At 42.0% G+C, this 23,097-nt stretch overlaps 3 protein-coding genes across 4 annotated transcripts; all 3 read left to right on the top strand.

The window, feature by feature from the left end:
• Positions 1–2,954: 2,954 nt before the first annotated feature.
• Positions 2,955–12,642, top strand: mpp4b (MAGUK p55 scaffold protein 4b). The gene is made up of 21 exons (XM_073495469.1): positions 2,955–3,012; positions 3,108–3,229; positions 3,427–3,504; positions 3,596–3,679; positions 4,081–4,212; positions 6,747–6,828; positions 7,079–7,164; positions 7,550–7,624; positions 7,725–7,921; positions 8,113–8,171; positions 8,294–8,311; positions 8,413–8,454; positions 8,546–8,566; positions 8,688–8,702; positions 9,948–9,989; positions 10,067–10,240; positions 10,692–10,772; positions 10,891–10,984; positions 11,109–11,217; positions 11,535–11,669; positions 11,856–12,642. Exons 1-21 carry the CDS (start codon positions 2,955–2,957, stop codon positions 12,045–12,047), a joined length of 1,896 nt encoding a protein of 631 aa, XP_073351570.1. The 3' UTR covers positions 12,048–12,642.
• A 235-nt stretch (positions 12,643–12,877) lies between these two features.
• Positions 12,878–17,265, top strand: tmem237b (transmembrane protein 237b). Of its 2 annotated transcripts, none has more exons than XM_073462271.1 (14): positions 12,878–13,039; positions 13,320–13,355; positions 14,813–14,844; positions 14,953–14,966; positions 15,064–15,138; positions 15,338–15,466; positions 15,564–15,657; positions 15,750–15,907; positions 15,986–16,118; positions 16,213–16,404; positions 16,498–16,571; positions 16,679–16,766; positions 16,839–16,960; positions 17,051–17,265. In XM_073462271.1, exons 1-14 carry the CDS (start codon positions 13,019–13,021, stop codon positions 17,113–17,115), a joined length of 1,233 nt encoding a protein of 410 aa, XP_073318372.1. In that variant the 5' UTR covers positions 12,878–13,018; the 3' UTR covers positions 17,116–17,265. The 2 variants fall into 2 exon arrangements, with proteins under 2 accessions (XP_073318372.1, XP_073318371.1); XM_073462270.1 differs by having other exon boundaries at positions 13,320–13,364.
• Positions 17,266–17,507: 242 nt separating this feature from the next.
• Positions 17,508–23,006, top strand: cyp20a1 (cytochrome P450, family 20, subfamily A, polypeptide 1). The gene is made up of 13 exons (XM_073462653.1): positions 17,508–17,690; positions 18,334–18,383; positions 18,527–18,693; positions 18,799–18,944; positions 19,024–19,191; positions 19,628–19,706; positions 20,201–20,313; positions 20,398–20,452; positions 20,788–20,908; positions 21,089–21,200; positions 21,801–21,865; positions 22,257–22,346; positions 22,470–23,006. The coding sequence occupies exons 1-13, from the start codon at positions 17,619–17,621 to the stop codon at positions 22,618–22,620; spliced, it is 1,389 nt and encodes a 462-aa protein (XP_073318754.1). The 5' UTR covers positions 17,508–17,618; the 3' UTR covers positions 22,621–23,006.
• Positions 23,007–23,097: the final 91 nt, after the last annotated feature.

The following is a 23,097-nucleotide window of genomic DNA, read 5'->3' as shown; positions in this document are numbered from 1 at the left end:
GGGTTTCAAACAAGTCTTATGAGTTTGCCTAATTCACACATTTAACCACTTTAGATGGCACAACTTCTAGTAGCATAAGTATTAAACAATAAGGCTTTGATTTACCAAAATCATTGATGTATTCAGCTACATTTTTGACTTGCCTAGTAGCATTTTACTAAATTTTGTTAGTTTTAAGCTTCCATATTTAACAACCAGCAGAAGTAATTTCATCTAAAGTGAGTGAACATCTAAATCTGGTATATTTGAAGCCAAAAATGACATTAAAATGTATCTTTCTTAGTATATTTTGTCAGTTTGGAGCCTCTGTATTTAAAAACAAGCATGAGTAGTGGACAATAAAGCTTAATTTGTACATTTTAGGAGTTTAACTAGCAACTTCATTGATCTCATTTTTATATTTTTAACCTTTTCCTACATTTTGTCAGTTTTCGAGCCACCATATTTAATAACCAGCAGTAGTTCTGTCACTTAAAGTGGTCACACATGTAAATCAGATAAACAAACCTCCTCCAGGTGAGAATTTCTGTCAGAAAATGTGAATTTAATGTGAGAAATAACAGGATTTGGAGTCATGTGAGTGGATTTTCACTTTTAACCGTCAGAAGCGTCGGTGTTAAACTGACAAATCCTCCCAGAGTTGCACTTTTTTATTAGACTTGATGAGACTTAAGTGAGAATTAACCGACAAAGACGTGTTTTTATTGAGGGCACGGAGATAATCTCAGTGTTTTGGGTACAATCGGAGCGTCTTAGGACTTCAACATGGAGGGAGGGGAGATTTTGTTGAATTTCCTTGGGAATTAGATTACCGGTCAGGAGATTACCTCCATTCCTGACTTTTTTTTGGGACTAAAAGATTGTTTAGAAGCTCCAAATCTGACTTTATCTTAGATGTGAAATCATAAACTGTGAGTACAGAATATTATCTTTAAAGTCCTCAGAGGTGTCACCCTAATTTCTCTCCTCCTGTGTCCGTCAGTCAGTCAGCTCCTCCTGCGTGCTGCTGAAAGCTGAAAGAGTTAAGAAGATTTGGCAGCTCTGAGGCAAACCAGCCAGCCGGTGAGGGAGGAACTGGCTTCCGGTGGCCAGAGGCAGGCGGCTCACTTGCCCGGGATTAAGTGGGATCGGGGGAGATTACAGCCCTCTCTCTCTCTCTCTCTCTGCAGCTCGTTGAAAGTGTAGTGCAGCGTCCAGTCTCCCGGGAGTATTTTCCCGTCGTATATACGTTTTCCTGCACCTTTACTGGTGCTGAAACCTGCAGGAGCCCGAGGATAGACGCTTGTGGGACCCCTGAGGATTCAGACAGGAAGGTAAGATGCTTTTTTAAAGAGGAAGTGACTTGGAGGAAGGTCAGAAAGATCATCCTCTTCCTCTTCTTTAACTACAGAGACCTCTTGAGGAGTTACTTAGTGCACGTCTGTCATTTTTCACAAGCTTTCCCAACATGGTTTTGATGTTTTAAACCCGCCTCAGCTTAGTTTTTAACTTGTTTATGTCTGTTTTTGGTTTGTCACATTGTTCTCCTTCACCTAAAGTTGCTTTAATAACATGAAATAGTTGATTTATTTCCTTAAAATGACAGATTTTTCTCGATACCGCTTCACCAGCGGGAGATTATGTTCCCGCACATCTCTGTATTTACAACACGGCTGCGGTTCTTACGAGCTGCCGTGAAGTGTGCCATTAACCCCTGACCCCATTTCACACTCGTCCACTGATGGAGTTGTGGCTGCACCTCCCTACCTGATCCTGCTGCACGCTCGCAGCTGGATTACCGACCATGACTGGACCACTTCTGTCTGAAATAGGGCTGTGACTAATGATCATTTTCCAGATTGATCGATTAGTTGTTCGGTCTTGAAAATGTCCTCATATGTCTCGTTTTTGTCCTCAAACCAAAGATATTCAGTTTACTGTCACAGAGGAGGAAAGAAACCAGAAAATATTCACTTTTAAGAGGCTGGAATCAGATAATTCTGACTTTTGATACTTTAAAATTACTCAAATTGATCAATCGATTACCAAAATAGTAATAGATGACAACTAATTGATTAGTTGTTGCAGCTGTCGTGCTAAGCTATAGAAAAGACATTAAAAAAAGACAAATTGAGTCAAAAATCACCCGTTACTTTTACTTTCAAGACACTATAATGGTATGCAGTGTTTTTTAAGATTAAACCTGCTACCAGTGGTGGTCCTAGCTTGCATGACGCCCTGGGCGAACCTCACCTTCATTTAATGTTTTAATTACTTTGAATAAGAGTCAAAAACCCAAAGATGTTCAGTTTATCGTGATGTGAGACAAAGAGAAGCAGCAAGTCCTCACAGTTTAGAAGCTGGAGCCAGAGAAAAAGGCACAAGAACACCAAACTCCATTGAAAAAACACTCATTTTTTCCCTCAGTGCAGTATTATGATCTGTGTGGGGCATTTTCATAATAAACAGGTGTGAATGCATCGTCATGAGTGATTAATCAACTAATCAGCTCTGGTTTTTATGTCATTACGTTTTGTTTTTAATGGATCTCATACATGCAGAGTGTCTGCAGAGCCTTAGAAAGTCTCAAGAGTCTCCTCTATAATAATCATATTAATACATTAATCCTACCTCTGCACAGGACCTCATGCACACACTACTTACCTTTACACTTCCCCGCAATGCTTATATAAATATAAGATGATTTCTCCAAAAATGACTCTTAAAAAGCATTAATTAAGTGTAATTTGTCTTCTGAATTCAAATATCAAAGCAATAAAATCATAAATAAAAATAAAATAAGACATAAAATTGTATAAAAAATCAAAATCAAACTAATAGTATCAAAGATTTGTACAAAGTCTGATCCAAAAATACAAAAACACTAACACTGTTTGTTGTGTTATATTTTCCAGGTTTGTTCCAGACCAGCAGACAGCAGGTGGTTGGGGTCAGAGGTCGGTGGTCCCGTGACCATGAGGCAGGCGGTGGAGGCTCAGGTGTTAAACCCTCACTGTGAGCTCGGAGAACACGGTCAGTCGGGGGGGAAGTGTAACTTGTACTGCCGGTCCTGGTACCACTTCCTGTTTCCGCTCTAATAAACCCTCTGGTGTGTTGACGTGCTGCAGGCCTGCGTCAGATCCTGACAGATGTGATCGAGGAGGTGAGACGGTCGGTGAGCGAGGACATCGACGGAGCCGAGATCCTCCACAGTCTGCTGAACGCCGCCTGGCTGCAGTCGCTGCTCAAGGTCAGAAAACACTTAGATACCATAACCATAGATAGAGATCTGGATTAAAAATGTTGTTTAAGTCTTATTCAATGTAACATATTAAATCATTGAAAACAATATTTATGAAAAATGTATTTTTGTTGTTCAGATTTTATTCATTTTTAAGCTTTTTTTAAACTAAAAGAAGCAAAAATATGGTACAAAAATGTTTTCAGGTTTTCGAGTGTCTTCAGAGGTACCTGAGAGATTCTCCAGCACCAGCTCTGGACTACGCTTCAGGACTTTCACTTCAGGTTTGTTTTTTTTAATAAGATTTTGTTGCTTTCGTCCATTTTGTTAAAGTCTTTTATTTTTTATAAATGTTGGATTTTCTTGTCTGTGTAGCTGCTGATCGACATCAGGTCGCTGCAGGGCTGCTCTGAAGAGGCCAAAGAGCTGTACCGCCTGCTGAGACAACCACATCTGCAGGTGAGAAATCACGTCTGAGTCTTTGAGGTTAAAGTCTAAAAATAGCAGTTTGGCCTGATAAAAGTGCTTTGAACCCAAAGTGACTGAATTATTGATACTTTCAGTCACTTAAACTGACTTTTAATGAAAAAAATGCACAAAAACGATGTAAATACACTTTGCATTAGTGGGTGTACGTAGTAAAACAATACTTTCACAACCTTTAACTGTTGTATAACAATATTTTAAATGATTATCATCAAAGATTTGCACATTGTTCTTGTAATTTGGGGTTTCTGAAAGCTTTATGCATTGTTAAAATAACACAGTTAAACATGCATGTGGGGTGAACTACTTTGTTATCTTGACCAGCTGCACACCAGGTTTTGATTTAAAACCCTGTTTCATCTCCACGTTTTCAGGCTCTTCTCTCAGCTCATGATACGGTGGCCCAGAAGGACTATGAGCCGGTGCTGCCACCAATGCCAGAAGACCTTCCGGACGATGAGGAGGCCACCAGAATCGTCTGTCTGGTCAAGAACAAACAGCCTCTGGTGAGCTTCACACCTGAAGTCTCCTCATTACTTGTTAAAATTTGTAAAAAAGCAAATGAAGTTTGGTTTAGAGTATTTTTTTTTTAGGTTGTCGCAGTCAAAAATGTTCTGATTCAAGAACTTTACAGTCAATATTGAGACCATTTCTGTGACAGAAAATAGTGCTGATATGACCTTAATACAGGCAAGAGCTGTCCGCATATTTTTGGCCATGTAGTGCAGTTTGAAATGGTTCCTTCCTTTGTAACTCTGAACTGAACTGACCCTTTAAACTGCTCATATATCTAGAAAAAGTTAAAAATTTAGTTTTAATGACCATAAACTGTTCATATTTTCAATATTTTCTATTAAACCGTGCATACATTTCATTATACAAACTGCTCCACAGTAGAAATGCTTTTCCAGTCCTGTGGAAGCAGATGCTCGTGGGTATTTTGATGTGTAGGCGGCTTTTTTTTTCTTGCCAAACATAAATCAAACAGCTGACTGCATCCAACAGAGACCAGATGTTTGAATTTTATAATCTGTCATTTGAATAATTGTTTGTTAATGCTACAGATCATTTCATAACAGCAGACACCACTGGAAAAGAAGGACTTTTTAAGAGAAACAAAACAGTTTGGAAACATTCACTCACTTATTATTAATCTCTCTCTCTTATTTTTTGTCATAGGTTTGTCTTTTAGTCATGTATTGCTCAGTTCTTTTCATAGAAAGTATTTAATGAGGCTTCTTGGCAAGTTTCCCATCTTTGAAACGTTGATTTTTCAACTGGAAGTTGTTCCCTCTTTACGACCACCAGAGAGTCAAGCTGCCGCTGCCCAGTGCCTCCCCCCCATGTGCAAAAAGCCCTAGAGGGGGTATCCGCAGTCACTGGGACACCCTGAGGCGTCTGACCCATCAGAGGCTTCACCAAGGTGGTGCATTCAGGGTCGAGAGCCCTGCTCCTGCAAGCCCATGTGTCAATGAGTCATCTTGGTGTAGCGTTCGCAGAGGCAGCTACCCGCCAACTGAGCCGCTGTGTCATGCTGAAGCAGCTCGGCCGTACCCTCCACCTCGCTATAAGCAAATGAGTAGGTGTCAGATTTGCTGTAGCAAGCCGGTGAGCCAGTGTAGAGTTTGTTACACCAACCTGCTGTGGGAGCAAAGTCTGAACCGCTCTGCGCCTGCAGTCTACAACTCTGTTATGATTGGTAAGAAAAGATCTGTCGTCATTTCGTCATTGCGCCCTCTTCTTCCATCATTCACCACTGCTACTTTTTCATGGATTAATAATGTCTATTTTTTTGATTGGAGACAACATCGTTGAAGAGCTAGACAGCGGAGATGAAGAAGAAGAAGGAGGGTCCGCAGGAGCCACATCCTCTCTTCCAACACCCCGGAGATGGACTGCGTCTCCCCCGTGTCTTACTGTCCCATACTACTCCAATATAGACCACTACTTCCATAGAGGCGTGCCACCCAGGCTTCGAAACCAAAGCCCTCGCATCCGCACTGCTCCCCCGAGCCCCTTGCGCCCTCACCGAGTTGTGAACTTGCCTCCGGTGCCGCCTGTTGAGCTTGCCAAGCAAGAGAGTCTGGACGAGCTGAGGACAACAGTGCAGCTGGCGGCCAGCTCCATGGAGAACAGCACCAAAGACATCAAGCTCCTTGGGGAGAAGATGGCAGCCGCAACTGAACGCATGTCGGACACGGTGCAGGACAACTCCCAGGCCTTAGTGCTCCTCACACAGGTGGTAGACCGACTTCAGATGCTCCTCGCCGCCACCAGAACTGACATCAGCTTCCCAAACCCTGCAGCCACTGAGCAAGACGGCACACCCAAGAAATCTCCAAAAAGCAGAGAGCAACGTCCATCCCTGACACATCAATCCAGATGTTCCTTCCCCTCACTTCCTTCCTCCACCTCCTCCAGCTCCTTCAACAGCTCCCTGGATGCCCCCTCCACCTCTCAGGGCACCAGCTGTCTGTCTGTATCTTGCCATGGGTCACCCCGAACTACCCTGAAAACCAAGAACACCCCTTTGTCGCAGAAGAAGCATGTTCAGGCTGAGCTTCAAGCTTCCAAGCACCCTCTGACCAATGGCAAGCTCAATGAGTCCAAGGAAACCTCCCACAAAGTGAAAGGAAATCGATCAAGCCAGCGGAAGAAGAGGAGGAAGAAGGCGACATGAGAGATGCCAAAGAGTGTCCAAAGAGTGGATTTCTTGGGTCCTATCAAGCACAGTGGTAGTTGACATTTATTTTGTATTTTTTGTCGCATTTCACTTTTTTTCCATCATTGTGGACCATTTCATTCTTTCATATTTCAACTTTCGCCTTCTTCTCACCAATGATGCCTGATGTCTAGAGCCCTCATTTCAGAAACACCACCAGCGGTCATTTGTGTCATTGTAATTTTGCATAATCCTTCCTCCTTCCATTTCACCACCAAGTCTTTGCATCCTGTCGTGGCTTCCCAAAGATTCCCTTCAGCTTTATTTGTCTCCATTTGTGTGATTTGTTTTGACCAACAGATGACTCTTCTGTTCTAGGGAGCAACTATAAAGAGGAACGAGATCACAGGGGAGATTTTTGTTGCCCGGGTGATTCATGGAGGGCTGGCGGATCGAAGTGGTGAGCCTTTTGTCACTACATGTTTTATTGTTCTCAATTGGCTTTATATCACAGCTTTGCATCATTGACTAGAAGCTAGAACATCTGCACTTTGATTGTGTTTTGAGCAAAATAATCCAAACTTAAATGTAAACATATCCCGTAGCCAGGTACGCTTCATATGCTGGGATGCACATGAGAGAAATAAAGTTAGCTGTAGAATGAATTGAAGTTCATAGCCTGATTTTAATTTGCATGTATGTGTGTTTAGGTCTGCTCCATGCAGGGGACAGGATCATAGAGGTGAATGGTTTTTCTGTGGATGGGATGGAACCTGAGCAAGTTATCCAAGTTGTGGTAAGTCATTAACATGGATGCTAACTGTGAAATGCGAGCGCAAATGTAATTATATTCATATCATATACTGTATGTCATTTTCCCTCCTCCATAGCTGTGGTCCTGAGTGCCCAAATGTCTTCTCTGTAGCTTGGTTTCAGACCTTTGAATAACTGCCCAAATTCCTGATTTGTCTAGTGATTGAAATACTATGATTAAAGTGAAAAAAGGGGAATTCAGTCGAATTATTATTCTCGCTTTATTGTGTCCTGTCTGGTAACAATAAATGTCACAAGCTTTGTTTTTAAGCTGTTTAATTCAAACCAGATTCAGGTTGAAATGTGATGTTTTAATAAGTCTAGAAGCCATTAATACTTGATAATTAATCAATTTTGTGTCCAATCAGCAAGCAAAGTCGCAAGGCACCATCATGTTCAAGGTCATTCCCATCACAGAAAGGCCGGTCCACAACCAGACGATGGTAATTAATCATCATCTGTACCTGCCTCATTCCTTTACCTCTTGTTTTTCAATCTTAAAAATTAAATATCATCTTAATAAACTAACTTGTCCGGTGTTAGCTCTACGTGCGGGCCATGGCAGACTACAGCCCTCATCAGGACCCGACCATCCCCTGCGCCGACGCCGGTATGAGCTTCAGAAAAGGTGACGTCCTGGAGATCGTGGACCAGACAGACGCCCTCTGGTGGCAGGCCAAGAAACTGCCCAGTAACACATCCTGTGCCGGCCTCATCCCCTCCACCAACCTGCTGAAAAGGTCAGAATGAGTTTAATGACTTTGTACATTGAAGATGTCAGTTTTTTATGTGTTTTTCTTTATTACAGGGATATTTTTATGTCTTATTGATATTCAGCCTACTTAGTTCAGCATTTTGACTTTAAAGCTGATGTGTAAGTGGTTTGTTTGCATGTAGCATCATTTATACCTGAGTCCGTCTGTTGTAACAGGAAGCAGAGGGAGTTCTGGTGGTCTCAGCCTTATCAGCCACATGCCTGCATACAGACCTGTAAGTTCACCCACATGTTTCTCTAACTTTATATAATAATAAAAGTCTGAACGGATTCAGAATTGACAACATGGTTTCACAATTGAGTTTCCATTGTTTTTTTAACCCCACGCTTACTGAAGTGAGCACTGTAGAGGAAGGTAAGGAGAGATTTCATGTTTACAGCAACACCAGAGACCAGAGAGATGATTTATGTGTCCTGTCACAGATTTAACTTTTTATTTCCTTTCTCCACCCACAGAGGAAGACATGATGGCCATCGATGATAAATGTGTTGAAGCAGGTAAAGCTCACCTGTCACGTATTGCTTTCTTGAGCTTGTCTCTCCTGCTCTGTGAGTAACTTCTTCCTGCTTGTTTTCCTTTTTCCGTCAGACGAGGAGGCATTTGAATCTGGTAGGTAAGTCTTTGTTGATTTCATCTTTATGTTTCACTTGTGAAGCGTCGCTGTCTCTTGTCCTTCATCTGAAGCATTTGTTGTTGTTTCTCTTCTGCTGTCTGATGGGGGGAATGTCAGACGAGCTCAGAGAAGGTGAGAAAAACACAAATGTTTGTCTATATATCTGCCTGTGAAGAGAAAACTCATGAATGTGTACAAGATCTTTACATGTACGGAGGATCAAACATGAAAAATTAGGGAAATAACTGAAAGAAAAAAACATTCATAAACAGTAAAAACAAAAAAAAACAAATAAACAATATGTAATAAGTTACTTTGTCGTTTTTACCTGACAAAGTCAAGTTGGGTAATCGTGCCTGTGTTTCAAACTTGTTGCATTGCATTATGGGAATTGTAGGATCCAGACTGTTTTCAGCTTGATGCATACATGACAATAAAGGTCGCATTATCTCGTCTTCTGTTTCAGCCATTCTTTAAATTTTTATTTTTTTGATCTTTTCCTTTCGACTCAGGATTTTTGTTTATCAACAAGAAAATATTTTTCTATTTCTATCTATAAGATTTAATTAACTTTAGTCAGGTTTTGTCCTCCAAATAGACTGAAGACATGGGCTGAGCCGATCTTATTGTCTCATTCTTGTGTTGCCATTTCTTTTTAACAGTACATATTTTGATTATAATATTTTAATACCCAAACTAAGGTGATTGTTGTTGGTGTTGGTTTATATTTTGCGTAAATGTAAGAGTGATCAGCTGACATCTTGATATATTTGTTCACATTTTATATATAACATATATTTATCTTTGTTTATATTGGTTGTGTATTTATTGATATATATATATTTAAAAACTCCTTAATCCTGTAGCGGTTGAGCTTTGGTAGGAGTTTTGTCACATTTTTATATAAAGTCAAAAATATCGTGATGTTGGATTTTGTACACATCTCGAACTTTGTATGTTCTTCTGTTAAATATCATAAAAAGCTTCCTGACGTGTGATCAGTATTGCCATCTCTGTTTCTGCACTTTTTCCACTGTTAAAGGGAATCGCAGTGACTTGTGGATGATTCAGAGGTTGCTGCTGTGATATATGTGCCTATATATATATATATATATATATATATATATATATATATATATATATAAAGCAATCATGAAAAGACAAGGACTGAAAAAGAAAAAACAAATTGTCTAGAGTAAAAAAGACCAAAGTGACGAAGACAAATCACTTTGCGTGCAGCTGTATTTTGGAGCTGAAACTGATTTTTGCAGAAATGATCAATCACCTCAGATGCTTTCACAACAATACACTAAATGTCTTTTGGTCCTTTAATCCATCTGTCTCACTCTGCCTCTCTGTGTCTCTTCATGTTAACAGAGGAGGATGACTTCAGCACCAACATTGAGGGGCTCTACTTGGGTAAGTCTTCAGACATCACGACTCTCACCTGCACATTAAAAAGTCCGACCTGGTCACTGAATATACTTTTCTCTCAGTGGGCTTCAGGCGCAGCATGCGTCTGTGTCGGCGGCGCTCTCACAGCACCACCCAGCCGTCCTGCCACACCCGCTGCCCCAGCAGCTGCCACAGCGCCCTCAACAGCCCCTACGAGGAGGTGGTGCGCTACCAGCGCCACCCGCAGGACGCTCACCGCCTCATCGCCCTCCTGGGTACAGTAGAGTTCCCACCTGGGTCATTGAAAGTGCTTGAATTTACGTATTTATTTTTCTTTTTGCATTTTGTCTTTTTGATATTTTGAAAGAATAAATCCATAAAATGATCAAATAAACAATTTCCAATCAATATGTGATACGTTAAAGGGGGACTTTGTAGTTTGTACACGACAAAGTCAAATTTGGGTTATTTTACTGTGTTGTAAACTGCATTGTACAATACATTATGGGAATTATCAGATTTTATTTTGTATATTTTCTACTTACAAGCTAAATACCAAGGACCAAACATGAATTGAGGAAACAAATCAAGGCCTTGAAAGTGTTTTAAAATAGACAAGAGTCATTGAAAGTGTATACATGAATGTATATATTTTCTACAAGAACAGAAACTGAAGTTCTTTTTGTGATTGTGATTAAAATGTTGGATATTTTCTTCATCTCTCAGGTCCGCCTGGTGTCGGTGTGAATGAACTCCGGAGGCGCTTGATCGAGATGAACCCAAACGTCTTCCAGGGAGCCGTACCTCGTACGTACCCAATTCAGAATCAACAAAATCACCAAAATGTTTATTACAACCCATTGAAAAGACACAGTAGTCCTGTTTTTACTTCAATCTTGTAAAATGTCCCTTTTTCTTTGAGCAGACACGACAAGATCACCCAAAGGATACGAGGAGTCTGGCAGAGAGTATTACTTCACCAGCCGAGAAATCTTCGACAACATGATGTACAACAACAGGTACAACCGTCTCTGCTGTGAGCCATGAATAATGAATGTAGTGGACACGCTCTATTATTCTCCATTTTGTAGTCCAAGTACAACTAATCCCTGTGTTTGGTAACAAAAACATTCTGTCCTGCAGGTTTCTGGAGTACGGGGAGAACAAAGGGAATAACTACGGCACCAGCATCGAGTCTGTGAAGGAAGTTTTAAACAGCGGAAAAATCTGCGTCATCGACATCGAGCCAAACGTAAGAACGACAGGAGAGGTTCAGCAATGCTTGAGACAATAAAATACGGTGGCCCTGAAGGTCAAAACACAAGTTATTTCAGGGAACACGAGACAATGTGTGCTGCCTGCTCAGCCCTGGGAGAGCTGACCAATCAGAGCAAACTGGGGGCCTTAAGAGATGGGCACTAAAACTGAGTTTTTCAATATAAAAGCATGTAAAAATTTAGTAGTAGGCACCCAAAATAAAAATATCACCTGAAAATGAGCAGAATATGTGTCCTTTAAATGACGTCAATCACTTTTATTTAATGCTAGATAAAATATCCCTCTTTTCAGGCCATTCAGGCAGTGAGGACCCACGAACTGAGAGCCTACGTCGTCTATGTGAAGCCTCCACCACTGGAGCGCCTCAGGGAGACCAGACAGGAGGCGTTCATCACCACCAACTACTACGTCAACCGACCGTTCAAGGTAAACTCTCCCAAAGACACATTTTATTGGTCCACAGGTCCTGGAAAGTCCTTGAATAGTCTTGGATGTGATGTATAAGAAGGTGTGGGACCCCTGATATATATACCTACATAAATACTTTGGTAGTGAAGTACCTGCAGCCCTGCTCGATTGATGCTGTGATCTGACTTTTGTTTCCTCCACCAGGATGAAGACTTCCAGGAGATGGAAGAATCGGCCCGTAAGATCGAGTCTCAGTACTGGCAGTTCTTCGACCATGTGATCGTCAACGATGAGCTGCAGGACTCCTGCATCCAGCTGCTGACGGCGGTGACGAAGGCGCAGGACGAGCCGCAGTGGGTCCCCGCCAGCTGGATACGACCCACCGCCGCGTCGTAAGGGAGGACAGACGAGGAGGAGGAGATGAGGGGACGACAGAGATGTGAACCCTGTTATCATGGCAGCAATCATATTACACATTTCTCACATGTCAAATCAATTTTAAGTCGAATTATGCATGTTGTAGGGGAGTAGGGCATGAAATACATCTTAATATTTTAAGCTTGTTGTTACTTGTGTGCTTGATCTGCTCCGTAAGTCGCTTCAAATCCCCAAAGATAAGATGGAGCTGGAGTCAAACCCAAAGAAATCCCCTAAACTGTGTCAGAGTTTCATGTCAAAACGAGTTTAGAGGGTCAGCAGGGGTTTTGAACTCAGTTAAGTGCTCCTTTTTCTCAACAAAACGACAAAGCGCAGATTGCTCATAGACAAAACAGTTCCCTGCTAAATGTTGCAAAATTGTTGGGAAAAAACTCATTTTTAATTTCATGCCCTGCTTCCCACTGTTATACACAAACCTGCAGTAAAGAATCTGATCTGCTTCCAATTGATGTTTACATTTTAGAAAGTCAGGGTTTTTTTTAGAAACATTAGGGGGGGAGGTGGGGAACTGTCCTTGAGTCTGTAGTTTAATGTTTTTGTTATGGTTCTTATGTTTTAAACATTAAAAAACACTGTTTGAAAAAACCCCAAAAGTCTTTGTGTCCTTATTTGACTGAAACAATGTGATAATATGAAACAAAGCAATGAAATTTTAATTTTTGTGCATGTTTGTGACATTAATACACCACTTAACTTGACTTGCCTCTGCTGGCTTTGTATATGAGCTTTTATTTTGACGATACAGGAAGTGTCGTGTGCTACCCGTAAAAACATCCGGATTAAAAGTTGCCGCGTACGGAACGGAAAATAAACAAAGTGGCAGTTTTCTCACTTTTTAACGGTTTAAGTCGTTAAAATACACTTTTAATATAAAGATGATTTAGCTATATGAATATTTAAAGGCGCAGCTTTCGGATTAATTTCATTAAATGGATCCGGGAGGCTCAAAGGTAATTATTTACCTAAATAACGGTGACACCTAGCTGACACTAGTGGGGCAGCTTGGATAGTAACATTAGCTTTATATCGATAAATATTATTTTGACACTTTAAATGCATTATTTTCGGTGTAAACTAACTTTCTGTCGTGTATAATAAGGTTAGCTAACTGTTGTGTAGCTTCAGGCCGCTCCATGATAACGTAGGTTAGCGTTGCATCTTAAAATAGGGAGCTAGCTTCATGCTAACTTTACTTGTAAATAATGCTAATAATCTCTTTTTCCATGACAGAAAATGCGACCCAGGGAGCTGCCTCCTCTCCCACAGGTCAGTCAGGTAACTCTTATGTTTATTATTAGTTTTACCTCGTTTCTTTACAGTTATGAGAGCACTAAGTTACGTCGTATAAGATGTTTATTATTGTTATTTTTGACACTGCATTGTCCTGCAAGTTACCTCAGTCTTATTTTAGGTAATTTAATTTAGGATGATAAAAAGCAGAAAGCTCAAATATTTGGTCAGATTTGGAGGAAGTATTCACACCCTTTCAAAATAAAAGTACTAATACCACACTAAAGCTACAAGTGGAAACAGCTGGAATTGTTATTTAAGTAAAAGTATGTAAGTAAGTATAATCAGAGACATGTGAAAATGTCCCTGTGAGTGATTAGTACTCCGATTATGAGCAGAAATGTCAAACTTTTGCTTCTCACTTGAGGATTCATTGTTAACAACTTTTATTTAATCTGCTTGTCACCTAACAAGGCTTTTAAAGCATTAAAAAGGATCCTCAGAAGTTGTCCGAGTGTGTTCAGGGACGGTAAACTCAGCGTTCAGTGTTGTTGTTTATCCAGCATCAGAAAGATTAAAGCAGCTCTCAGAGACGCTCCTGTCTTCCTGGACGTTTCGCCCTCCCACACACAAGAGTCTGAAAAGGTTCGAGTCGTCTGACCTCTGCCCTGAATAATCCCCGTCGTGGCGGATGTATGAACACAGATTTAGCCGAGGATTTAAATGAGTCAGCCAAGATGTTACGTGTAGCTTCGCTCCACTCTTCTCTGATTCTTGAGGGGAATGACCAGAAAGACCCTGGTAAGCTTATTTTAATCAGACTGTACGTTACCGTTTGACTAAAACTTTGAAAGAAAGTAGTTTATGACGAGAGCTAATCTGTTAATGTGTTTATGCCACGTTTGATGGAACCGAACACCTTCTAAATCCAATTTTACTGCCTGTTAAGTGTCAGATTTGTTGCAGTTGTTGTGGTTGTCAACTTCTGGTCTGTTTTTGCACGTACGAGAAGGAAAAATAGTCATTAAACAGGATATCTACAGGTCAAATAAGGCGTTATTAGTTATAAAAACAAATGTTAGAGCAAAATTATGGCTTAAAAATCCTCCAACATCGTAATCCCTCCATTCGTGGACCTTAATTAGTTATTTTTTAATTGTCTAACACATCCATCTAATCATTTATCTGTTGCTTATCCAAGTCAAGGTCATAGTTAATGATAATATCAGCAATCATTTGTAATAAACTGCTGGGATGTGCCACAAAAATGTGATTTAAATATCAGTGAGTTCATGCTTTTGGTTACTAATTAACTAATTTTTCATGCCTTAAAACAAATGTTAAATTGAATTGTGAGGCTTTAAACATGTTGAAGAAACCTCAAACCCCTAAAATAAGATGAATTTGGTTTTGTGTTAACGAGTTATGGATGCAAAAGGTTTGGTTGAATAAACACAAAGAAGAAAACTGACTTTTCTTTTTTGTCTCTTAAGCGAGGACAGCGATCACTTCCCACAATGCCGAGGTAGGAAAACGTGTCACTTTACATATTTGTCTTTATCTGCAGTATTAACGCTGAACAGTCTGAACGAACTTTGTTCTTTTCTTTTGTTGGACGCATTGAAACATGAAGTCAAGACACAACTGGTGAGTCACGATTTAAAATATTGAAATTTTGCACATTTGGTTTGTTATCGAAGTTCTCGATTTGACGTATCTTTCCTTTATTCATCATCTTGTACAGGAGAGGCACCGGCTGCAAAACTCAAGAAGAAGAAGAGGGTGAGGAAGGAGACGAATGGAGTCGACGATATGGACGGTACGTAAAACCTTACACCTTTTATTTACCTGGATTTAAAGGGACAGTTCAGGGATTATATTGGTGTGAATCACTTCTCAGTTAAAAGCCGACTGTGAGAAGAGTTTCCTACATTTGTTGGGTTTCCATTATCAAAATAAAAGCAAAATAATGACATTTTAATTTGTAATGTATAAAGTTTGTGCTGTTTCCTGTTCAGATCAGGGGATGGAGATGGGCGGTTTGGGCAGCCGGAGGGAATCTGAGGTCGGAGAGCATCTTTCCTCTGAAGCCACGTCGGACGCACCGCCGCAGAGGAGGAAGAAGAAGAAGAAAACTGCCACGATAGGTAAACACGGAGAAGACATAAGCTTCCCTATGAATGCTGCTTTTCTGCATTAATTTCTCTGTCTCAAGATGATTTGAATGTGAATTCATGGTTTCAGATCTCGAAGACGACCAAGCCGACCTGGTGAACGGAGACGCAGCTGATCAGACCACCGATGGAGAGGAAGTGGTGAAAAAACCCAAAAAGAAAAAGTAAGAATGTAAACATTGTTGGTGTTGTCACGTTGTTACATTAACTTTATATATATAACTTTAACCTTTATTCTTTATTCTTGTCTTTCCAGGAAGTCCAAAGCTGTTGAATCACAACTTCCTGACGAGCTGGACGTAGAAGAGGATGACATCATCACCGACTCCCCTCCTCCGATCCCCCATCATTCCCTGTTCTCGGCCCCTCAGGGTCAGAGTCAGCCGGTGGGGAAGGTGTTCGTGGAGAGGAACAGTGAGTAACACCAGAGGAAATCCAGTCTGTTTGAGTTGTGACTGGAACTTCTCTAAATGTGTGCGTGTCGTCTTGCAGAGCGTTTCCAGGCTGCCGATCGCTCCGACTGGAGGAAGACCAGCGACCAGACGGACAACATGGCCGACTTCCAGCACATCCAGCCGCTCTGGACCACCAGAGACGTTTCTGTCAGAGTGCACGAAGGCTTTCGGTGAAGAAAAACCGTCTCCTGCAAAGTAAAACATCTACGAGTGTGTGTTCCTCCCTCTCTAAATCTCTCTACTCTCCTCTGTGATCTGTTGCAGGGTGTTTGGACTGTACTGTCACGGCTTCCTGGCGGGCTACGCCGTGTGGAACGTGGTGGTGGTGTACATGTTAGCCGGGCAGCACCTCACCGCTCTGTCCAACCTGCTGGAGCAGTACCACAGCCTGGCTTACCCCTCGCAGTCGCTGCTCTACATGCTGCTGGCCATCAGCACCGTGGCTGCTTTCGACAGGTAAAGCTGGAAACCTTTTCAGCCATTTTTCAAACAAAAAAGTCAGACATCGTCTGGTTGTTTTTTTTTAAAAGTTCACTCTTGTGCTCTCAGAGTGAACCTGGCTAAAGGCTCCATGGCTCTGCGGGAGTTCGTCACACTGGACCCGGTCGCTCTCGCCTCGTTCTGTGAGTCAACACAGGGATTTTAAAAGGGTGAACAATCTTTTCTTCTCTATCAGATTGTGTGTGTTCGGTTTCAGTTAACACTCTTTGTTTATTTTGGGCTCATCCAGTGTATTTCTCGGCGTTGGTCCTCTCTCTGAGCCAGCAGATGACCAGCGATCGAATCAACCTGTACCCGGCCGCCAACACGACGTTATGGTGAGCTCGCTGGACTCGTTTATGTTGCTATGTTACCGTGAAGCCCGGTTCTGATACCTCTCTCTTCTCTAGGCCACCAGGGTTGGAGCACCAGATCCTCCACCCGTGGGTGACCATCAACCTGGTGGTGGCGCTGCTGGTGGGGCTGGCCTGGATCTTCATCGCCACCCGACCTGAGACAGACTACACTGAATGTGAGAGAGAGAGAGAGAGAACAGCTTTAATATTAATTTTTAAAGGAAGATCCACCTTTAAACATTTATTATCTCGTCCCTGTCCCTCAGGTTACCTGCTGGCCATGGAGATCGAGCCTCCCAAAGCAGAGGACAAATCAGAAATGACGGCCTGAGAAGACGCTCGCCGCGGCTTTGTTGTTATTTTGCACATGTTTTGTATTTTTAGGCAGTGAACTCTGAATGTGTTGTCGTTTTATTTTTGTAACTTTTTGGAAACGTGAACGTGCTCGTCTCTTTTTAAATACAGAGTTTTATTCAACTAATCCGACAACGACCTCTTTATTTACACCCAAAAGGAAACAAAATAAAGACCACTAACTGCACTGCTAACTGAGCTAACTGAGCTAACAGCAGCTGCAGGCAAGCAGCAGTAAGCGATTACTCTGTTGAGATGCTGCACCAGGATTAATTAAAGGTGAGTATCCATCGATTCATCCTGGGATCGATTACTTCGCTCTGTCAGCCGATCAGACCGCGCAGTCGATCGCAGAGCAGCGATCCTGCCCGTGCAGTTTCTGTTGACGTGGTAACGCAGACTGGGACCAGTTTGGGTGGAAATCTCCACATATTCATGAGTAAAAGTGAAAACAACGAGCGCTGCTAGAAGCGAGACGTCATGCTGGACTTTGCCATCTTCGCTGTGACGTTTGTCATCATCCTGGTGGGCGCTGTTCTCTACTTGTATCCGGTAAGTCTGCAAGTTTCAAGTTAGCCGAGTTAGCTAGCGACTTAGCACATCCGTCACCTATTGTAGACAGTCATTTAACGCAACCTCGCTCAGTTACCCGCAAAAAACGTGTCATATAATGTAATTTAAGATGTTAAATGAATTGTTAAAATCTGTATGTCGTTTCGGCGCACATCCAATACACCAATCAGGAACCTGGTTGAATAAAAGACAACTTTGAGAGTTCTCGGTGGGCGGTAACAAGCGCCATTAACCATTAATCGACTAGCTTTTAAAGTTAATTAACTAAAAAATGGAGGATGTTTAGTCCGTAATTTTTTCGCCGATTTTGCCAGAAGGTATTAAATGTTAATCTAATTACCTGAAATGACGTGTTTGAATGTGTGCGTTTGTGTGGACGTGAGGAAGCAGTAAATTGCCTTATTTTTCAATGAGATTCCGTACTACTGAATGGATCACTAACTCTTTGGCTTTAGCTCTAAATTGGACTGGTTTAACCACATTTAAACTCGTTAAGGGAGGAAGAAGATGCGTTTGAAAGTCCGAGTAGACAGTACAGATATCTATATTGTCAAAAAAGTCAAAATAATTAAGTATTTTATTGACGTTTACCAAGAAATTCAATTGATAATCATGTTTTCAGTCATCCAGGAGGGCCTCTGGCATCCCAGGTCTCAATCCTACAGATGAGAAGTAAGTTGTCATCTTAAATCTGTTTTCACAGCTGCTTGTACACTATATTTTACTAACAGGATGCTGTGAAGGTCATATACAAGCAGGTAAAAGTGCAATAAATATTCACATTAGACTGACATCATGTCTTTCTTCTCTCTCAGGGATGGGAACCTGCAGGACATCGTGAACAAAGGCAGCCTGCACGAGTTCCTGGTCAGTCTGCATCAGGAGTTTGGGTCTGTGGCGTCGTTCTGGTTCGGCGGCCGGCCGGTGGTCAGCCTCGGTTCTGTGCAGCAGCTACAGCAACACATCAACCCAAACCACAGCAGTACGTGCACCAACATGCACCACGCTGTTTGGATGATTGTCCAACTGAATAAAGACCTTGCAGAAGCTAAAGACAAAGCTTCCCTCTTTTTGTTTCTCCTCTCAGCTGACTCCTTTGAGACGATGCTGAAGTCGTTGCTAGGTTACCAGTCAGGAATGGGAGGCGGGGCCAATGAGACCGTGATCAGGAAGAAGGTGTACGAGAGTGCCATCAACAACACGCTGAAGAACAACTTCCCTCTGGTGCTCAAGGTTTGTATCGCTGATAAAACACATGTTGACGACTGCACTGACGTGTAGAAGTACGTATAATGTCCGTGTCTTCTTAAAGCTGGTGGACGAGCTGGTGGGAAAGTGGAAGTCGTTCCCGGACGCTCAGCACACCCCTCTCTGTGCCCACCTGCTGGGTCTGGCCATGAAGTCGGTCACCCAGCTGGCTCTGGGAGAGAGATTCAGAGACGACGCTGATGTCATTTCCTTCCGCAAAAACCACGACGTGGTGAGTTTGAAGAAAAGATTTTACCTATGACATAAACCTCAGTGACTTTTGTGCACTGGGCCTCGTCACAGAAAAAATGTCTCACTGTTTGTCTTACCTGAAAGCAGAAACAGCTTTTAATCTTTCCCCCCGACTAGTGTCTCCTTGTCATGTTAGCACAGGGCTACCGCTAGCAGCCTGGCTACTGTCCAAAGTGAATAACAACCGTAAGAACCCAGTTTGACCCAGAAGCCCTGATCTCAGTGCTCACTGATGTAGTAGAAAGGATGCTGGTTTTGAACCGTCTCAAGTCCCGGAGGTGTGAGGTCACATCCAGTGTGATGTTCTCGCCGAATGGTGGTTTAGAAATGCCCAAAAAGCAGCAGAATTTTGCCTGTCAGAGATCTGTTAAAATGTGCCAGTTGATTTTGTTTTCCTCTTCTTCCGACTCCACCAGATCTGGTCAGAAATCGGGAAAGGCTACTTGGACGGCTCGCTGGAGAAGAGCTCCAGCAGGAAGGGACATTATGAGAAGGGTGAGTGTGGAAGCTTTACCTGAGCTGACCTCATCTATTTTGAGAAACACTACCTCCTTTCATCCTTTTTTGAGTCTAGTGAGTCTATTTTTTGTCTTGATTTTCATTTGTTTCCATTTAGCCCTTCACACCTGCTGTGTGTTGACATTTGGGAGCAGCGTTCGGCTGCTTGGATGTGGTGAAACAGGAGGAAATGTTTGCAGAGGCTCTGCCGTGATTTGTTTGTGAAAGCTAGAAATGGAGCCTGAGAGACGATAAAGGCTGAATTTTCTGTGCTTTCACCTTAATCAGTTAACAGCCACTGTTAAAGAGGCTTTTTTTTATTCATCTGCCAAGGACAGACACACGGGGACTTTCTTTTAAATGCTGTCTGAAGAGCTCGAAGTCTTTTCAGCTTGTTACCTCAGTTTGAGTGTCAGGCAGCTTTGTGTTCGTGCCAAAAAGTCAAATGACGATGTCTTTTTTTTTTAATGTTTTTCCTCGCGGGTGTTCAGCTCTGTCAGAAATGGAGTCCGTGCTGCTGTCAGTGGCGAAGGAGAGAAAAGCCCAGAGGAAGCAGACGATGTTTGTGGACACTCTGCTGCAGTCCAGCCTCACAGAACGACAGGTGAATACTGATGGAGTCACCGAACCCAGACGAGCCATAAAGTTCTGATAAAGGTCTGATGTGAAGTTTGTTTGTTGGTTTCAGATCATGGAGGACTGTATGGTCTTCACTTTGGCCGGATGCGTCATCACAGCCAACTGTAAGTGGAAACATTTCCAGATCAGATCTCTTGTTTGTTGACTGATTATTAAATTAAATCTATCCGAGCCCACGGTGACGTCTGTACACGTCTGACAATATTCAGTTTACTGTGATCAGATCCTCAAACCAGAGAATGTTTGAATTTTTATTTCAAATACTCGAATAATCAGCTGCTTTAGTTTGGGACTGTGGTGACCCTGAAGTCGCTCTTTAAAACACTGAGACATTCATATTATTAATATTTAAAATTAAACAATCAGCGACAGCATCTGAGAAAAAGTAAACAAAAGCTCCTTTTCTCTGGTTTATAAAATGTGAAATGTGTTTTCACAGTGTGTATCTGGGCGCTCCACTTCCTGTCCACCTCAGAGGAAGTTCAGGACAAACTGTACCAGGAGCTGGACGAGGTTTTGGGTTCAGATCCAGTTACTCTTGACAAGATCCCTCAGCTCAGGTAAGATCTTTGGACTCAGTTAACATCTCAGACGAGACACCTGGCGTTCGTCCAGTTTTAGCGAAGCATTTAAAGATGATGTATTTTGACAGATTTGCCAGGTTGGGGTGTAAAAGTCAAAAATCTCATCCAGGCATCGCTCGGTAACCTTGATCTTATCACATTTCTGTCCTTGGAAAGATACTGCCAGCAGGTCCTCAACGAGACGGTGAGGACTGCCAAGCTGACCCCCGTCGCGGCTCGACTTCAGGAAGTGGAGGGCAAAGTCGATCAACATGTCATCCCTAAAGAGGTATCTGGTTTCTGCTGTCTGCAGCCGTCCGTCTGTTTATTTCTCTTCAGCTTATCATGAAGTTATGACTGCCAGACAAACTTTAATTATGCAGATGATACAGAAATTGTCTACTTTAGTTTGACCAACATATGCCTGACATCATTTAAATGTAAATGAACTGTCTGTGGGTGAGTTGGCGTTTAGTAGAGCTGCGCATATTTGTAAGATTTTACATAATAATAAGTCCTAAAAGTGTCTGGATGAGTTTGTCAAAGTGAATCAAGTGTCAGATTGTGGAAACAAACACAATAATTTGGATCCAGCTCTCTGTTATTGTGTTTTTCTGGTTCCTGTTTATTATTTTATGCAGAACTTTTTCCCAGAGACTAAAAGAAAATCAATAATTAAAATGAAGAAAATTATATTAGACCTGAAAATGACAGCAGTTACGAAGACAAGGCGAGTTTATTTGCATCGCACCCTTCGAAACAAGGACATTCAAAGTGCTTTGCATGAGACATGAAAGGAAAACAGAAACACAAGATCATATAAAGAGATGCTTAAAATGTGCGTATGTATTCAAAATGATGCTTAAACGTTGTTCTTGCTGTGCTTCAGACTTTGGTCATCTACGCTTTGGGAGTGGTCCTGCAAGACTCTGACACCTGGAGCGCCCCGTACAGGTGCGCCGTTCACTCTGTGACGTGTTTATCAATTCATTTCAAAATGGCCGCCCATAAATTACTACCTTGTGACTGACAAGTCGCTACAGGATGTCCTCCCAAGCTCCACCCTCGCATCCTAATATGGTCACTCCTGGTCACACCTGCTCAAACATCATCGTGTTGGCATTAGCTTTTTGGGAGCTGACATTAGCATTTAGCTCAAGGCTGGCCACCAGCATGACTGTAGATGGAGGAATAAGTGGCTAAAAAGAAAGTGTTCATCACAAAGTACCTCCTGGAAAACATTGAGCACATGTCGATAGTTAAAACAGCATCACATCGTCACATTGTGGGGTTTTTCTCTCAGGTTTAGATTATTGATTTGTCCAATTTCGTTCATGTCCTTCAGGTTTGACCCCAATCGATTTGAGGAGGAATCGGTGAGGAAGAGCTTCTGTCTGCTCGGATTCTCTGGGAATCAAACGTGCCCAGAACTCAGGTAAAGACCAACGTTAACACTCGACAACAGAGAAGACCGAGCTAACACTTGAATAGTTACTGGAGCTGTATAAAGACGCTAATTTGACTTTGAACGTTCATCGTATTTGTTCTTCTCCGATAGGTTCGCCTACACCGTCGCCACCGTCCTGCTCAGCACGTTGGTGCGTCAGCTGAAGCTTCACAAGTTGAAGGGACAGGTCATGGAGGTCCGATCCGAGCTGGTATCCACGCCTAAAGACGAAACCTGGATCACCGTCAGCAGTAGAAGCTAGAACCGAGGAGTCCTGTGTGTCTGAAGGACAATTACATCTTGATTTACCAGCAAAGTATTTCTTGAATGTTGAGGATCCAGTCATTTCTTAGACTTTTTGGACTTATCGCTGTCCAGTAACCTGAGGCCTTAAGCACATCGTGACCGTGTCTGTCCGCTTGTTGAAAGACTTCAGAGGGGAACTCTGCGGTTTAATACTCTACGATGTAGAGACGAACACGTGCTACTTCAAATCTTTCTATAACTCCTCGTACAACTGCCTTAAAAGTCAAAATTCCCGATGACATGTGACTAGTTTGTTTGTTGATATAACCCACATGGGATTTAGACATTTAAATCCTTTTAAAACATGTTTTCATCTCGCATATAATTAAATATGTATGAGGAGCTGGTGTGTGTTTGTGTCATTCTTTTCAACATGTACGTATTGTGCGTTTCCTACGTCATCTCGTGTGTTATAACAGAGGCCCTTTATCGG

Source organism: Pagrus major, chromosome 24, assembly GCF_040436345.1.
Source record: "Pagrus major chromosome 24, Pma_NU_1.0".
In the NCBI taxonomy this organism is placed as follows: domain Eukaryota; kingdom Metazoa; phylum Chordata; class Actinopteri; order Spariformes; family Sparidae; genus Pagrus; species Pagrus major.
Note: the sequence above shows the minus strand (reverse complement) of the source record. Positions and strands in the feature narration are given on the sequence as shown.

Excerpts from the sequence above, each read along its gene's own strand:
- mpp4b (XM_073495469.1), top strand. The coding sequence starts at position 2,955 with ATGAGGCAGGCGGTGGAGGCTCAGGTGTTAAACCCTCACTGTGAGCTC. Across the intron at positions 10,773-10,890 it reads CTTCCAGGGAGCCGTACCTC|ACACGACAAGATCACCCAAA; the intron begins GTACGTACCCAA and ends TTCTTTGAGCAG. Across the intron at positions 11,670-11,855 it reads ACGTCAACCGACCGTTCAAG|GATGAAGACTTCCAGGAGAT; the intron begins GTAAACTCTCCC and ends TTCCTCCACCAG.
- tmem237b (XM_073462270.1), top strand. The coding sequence starts at position 13,019 with ATGGATCCGGGAGGCTCAAAG. Across the intron at positions 15,908-15,985 it reads GGTGTTCGTGGAGAGGAACA|AGCGTTTCCAGGCTGCCGAT; the intron begins GTGAGTAACACC and ends GTCGTCTTGCAG. Across the intron at positions 16,767-16,838 it reads GCCGCCAACACGACGTTATG|GCCACCAGGGTTGGAGCACC; the intron begins GTGAGCTCGCTG and ends TCTCTTCTCTAG.
- cyp20a1 (XM_073462653.1), top strand. The coding sequence starts at position 17,619 with ATGCTGGACTTTGCCATCTTCGCTGTGACGTTTGTCATCATCCTGGTG. Across the intron at positions 21,201-21,800 it reads AACATGTCATCCCTAAAGAG|ACTTTGGTCATCTACGCTTT; the intron begins GTATCTGGTTTC and ends GCTGTGCTTCAG. Across the intron at positions 21,866-22,256 it reads ACCTGGAGCGCCCCGTACAG|GTTTGACCCCAATCGATTTG; the intron begins GTGCGCCGTTCA and ends CATGTCCTTCAG.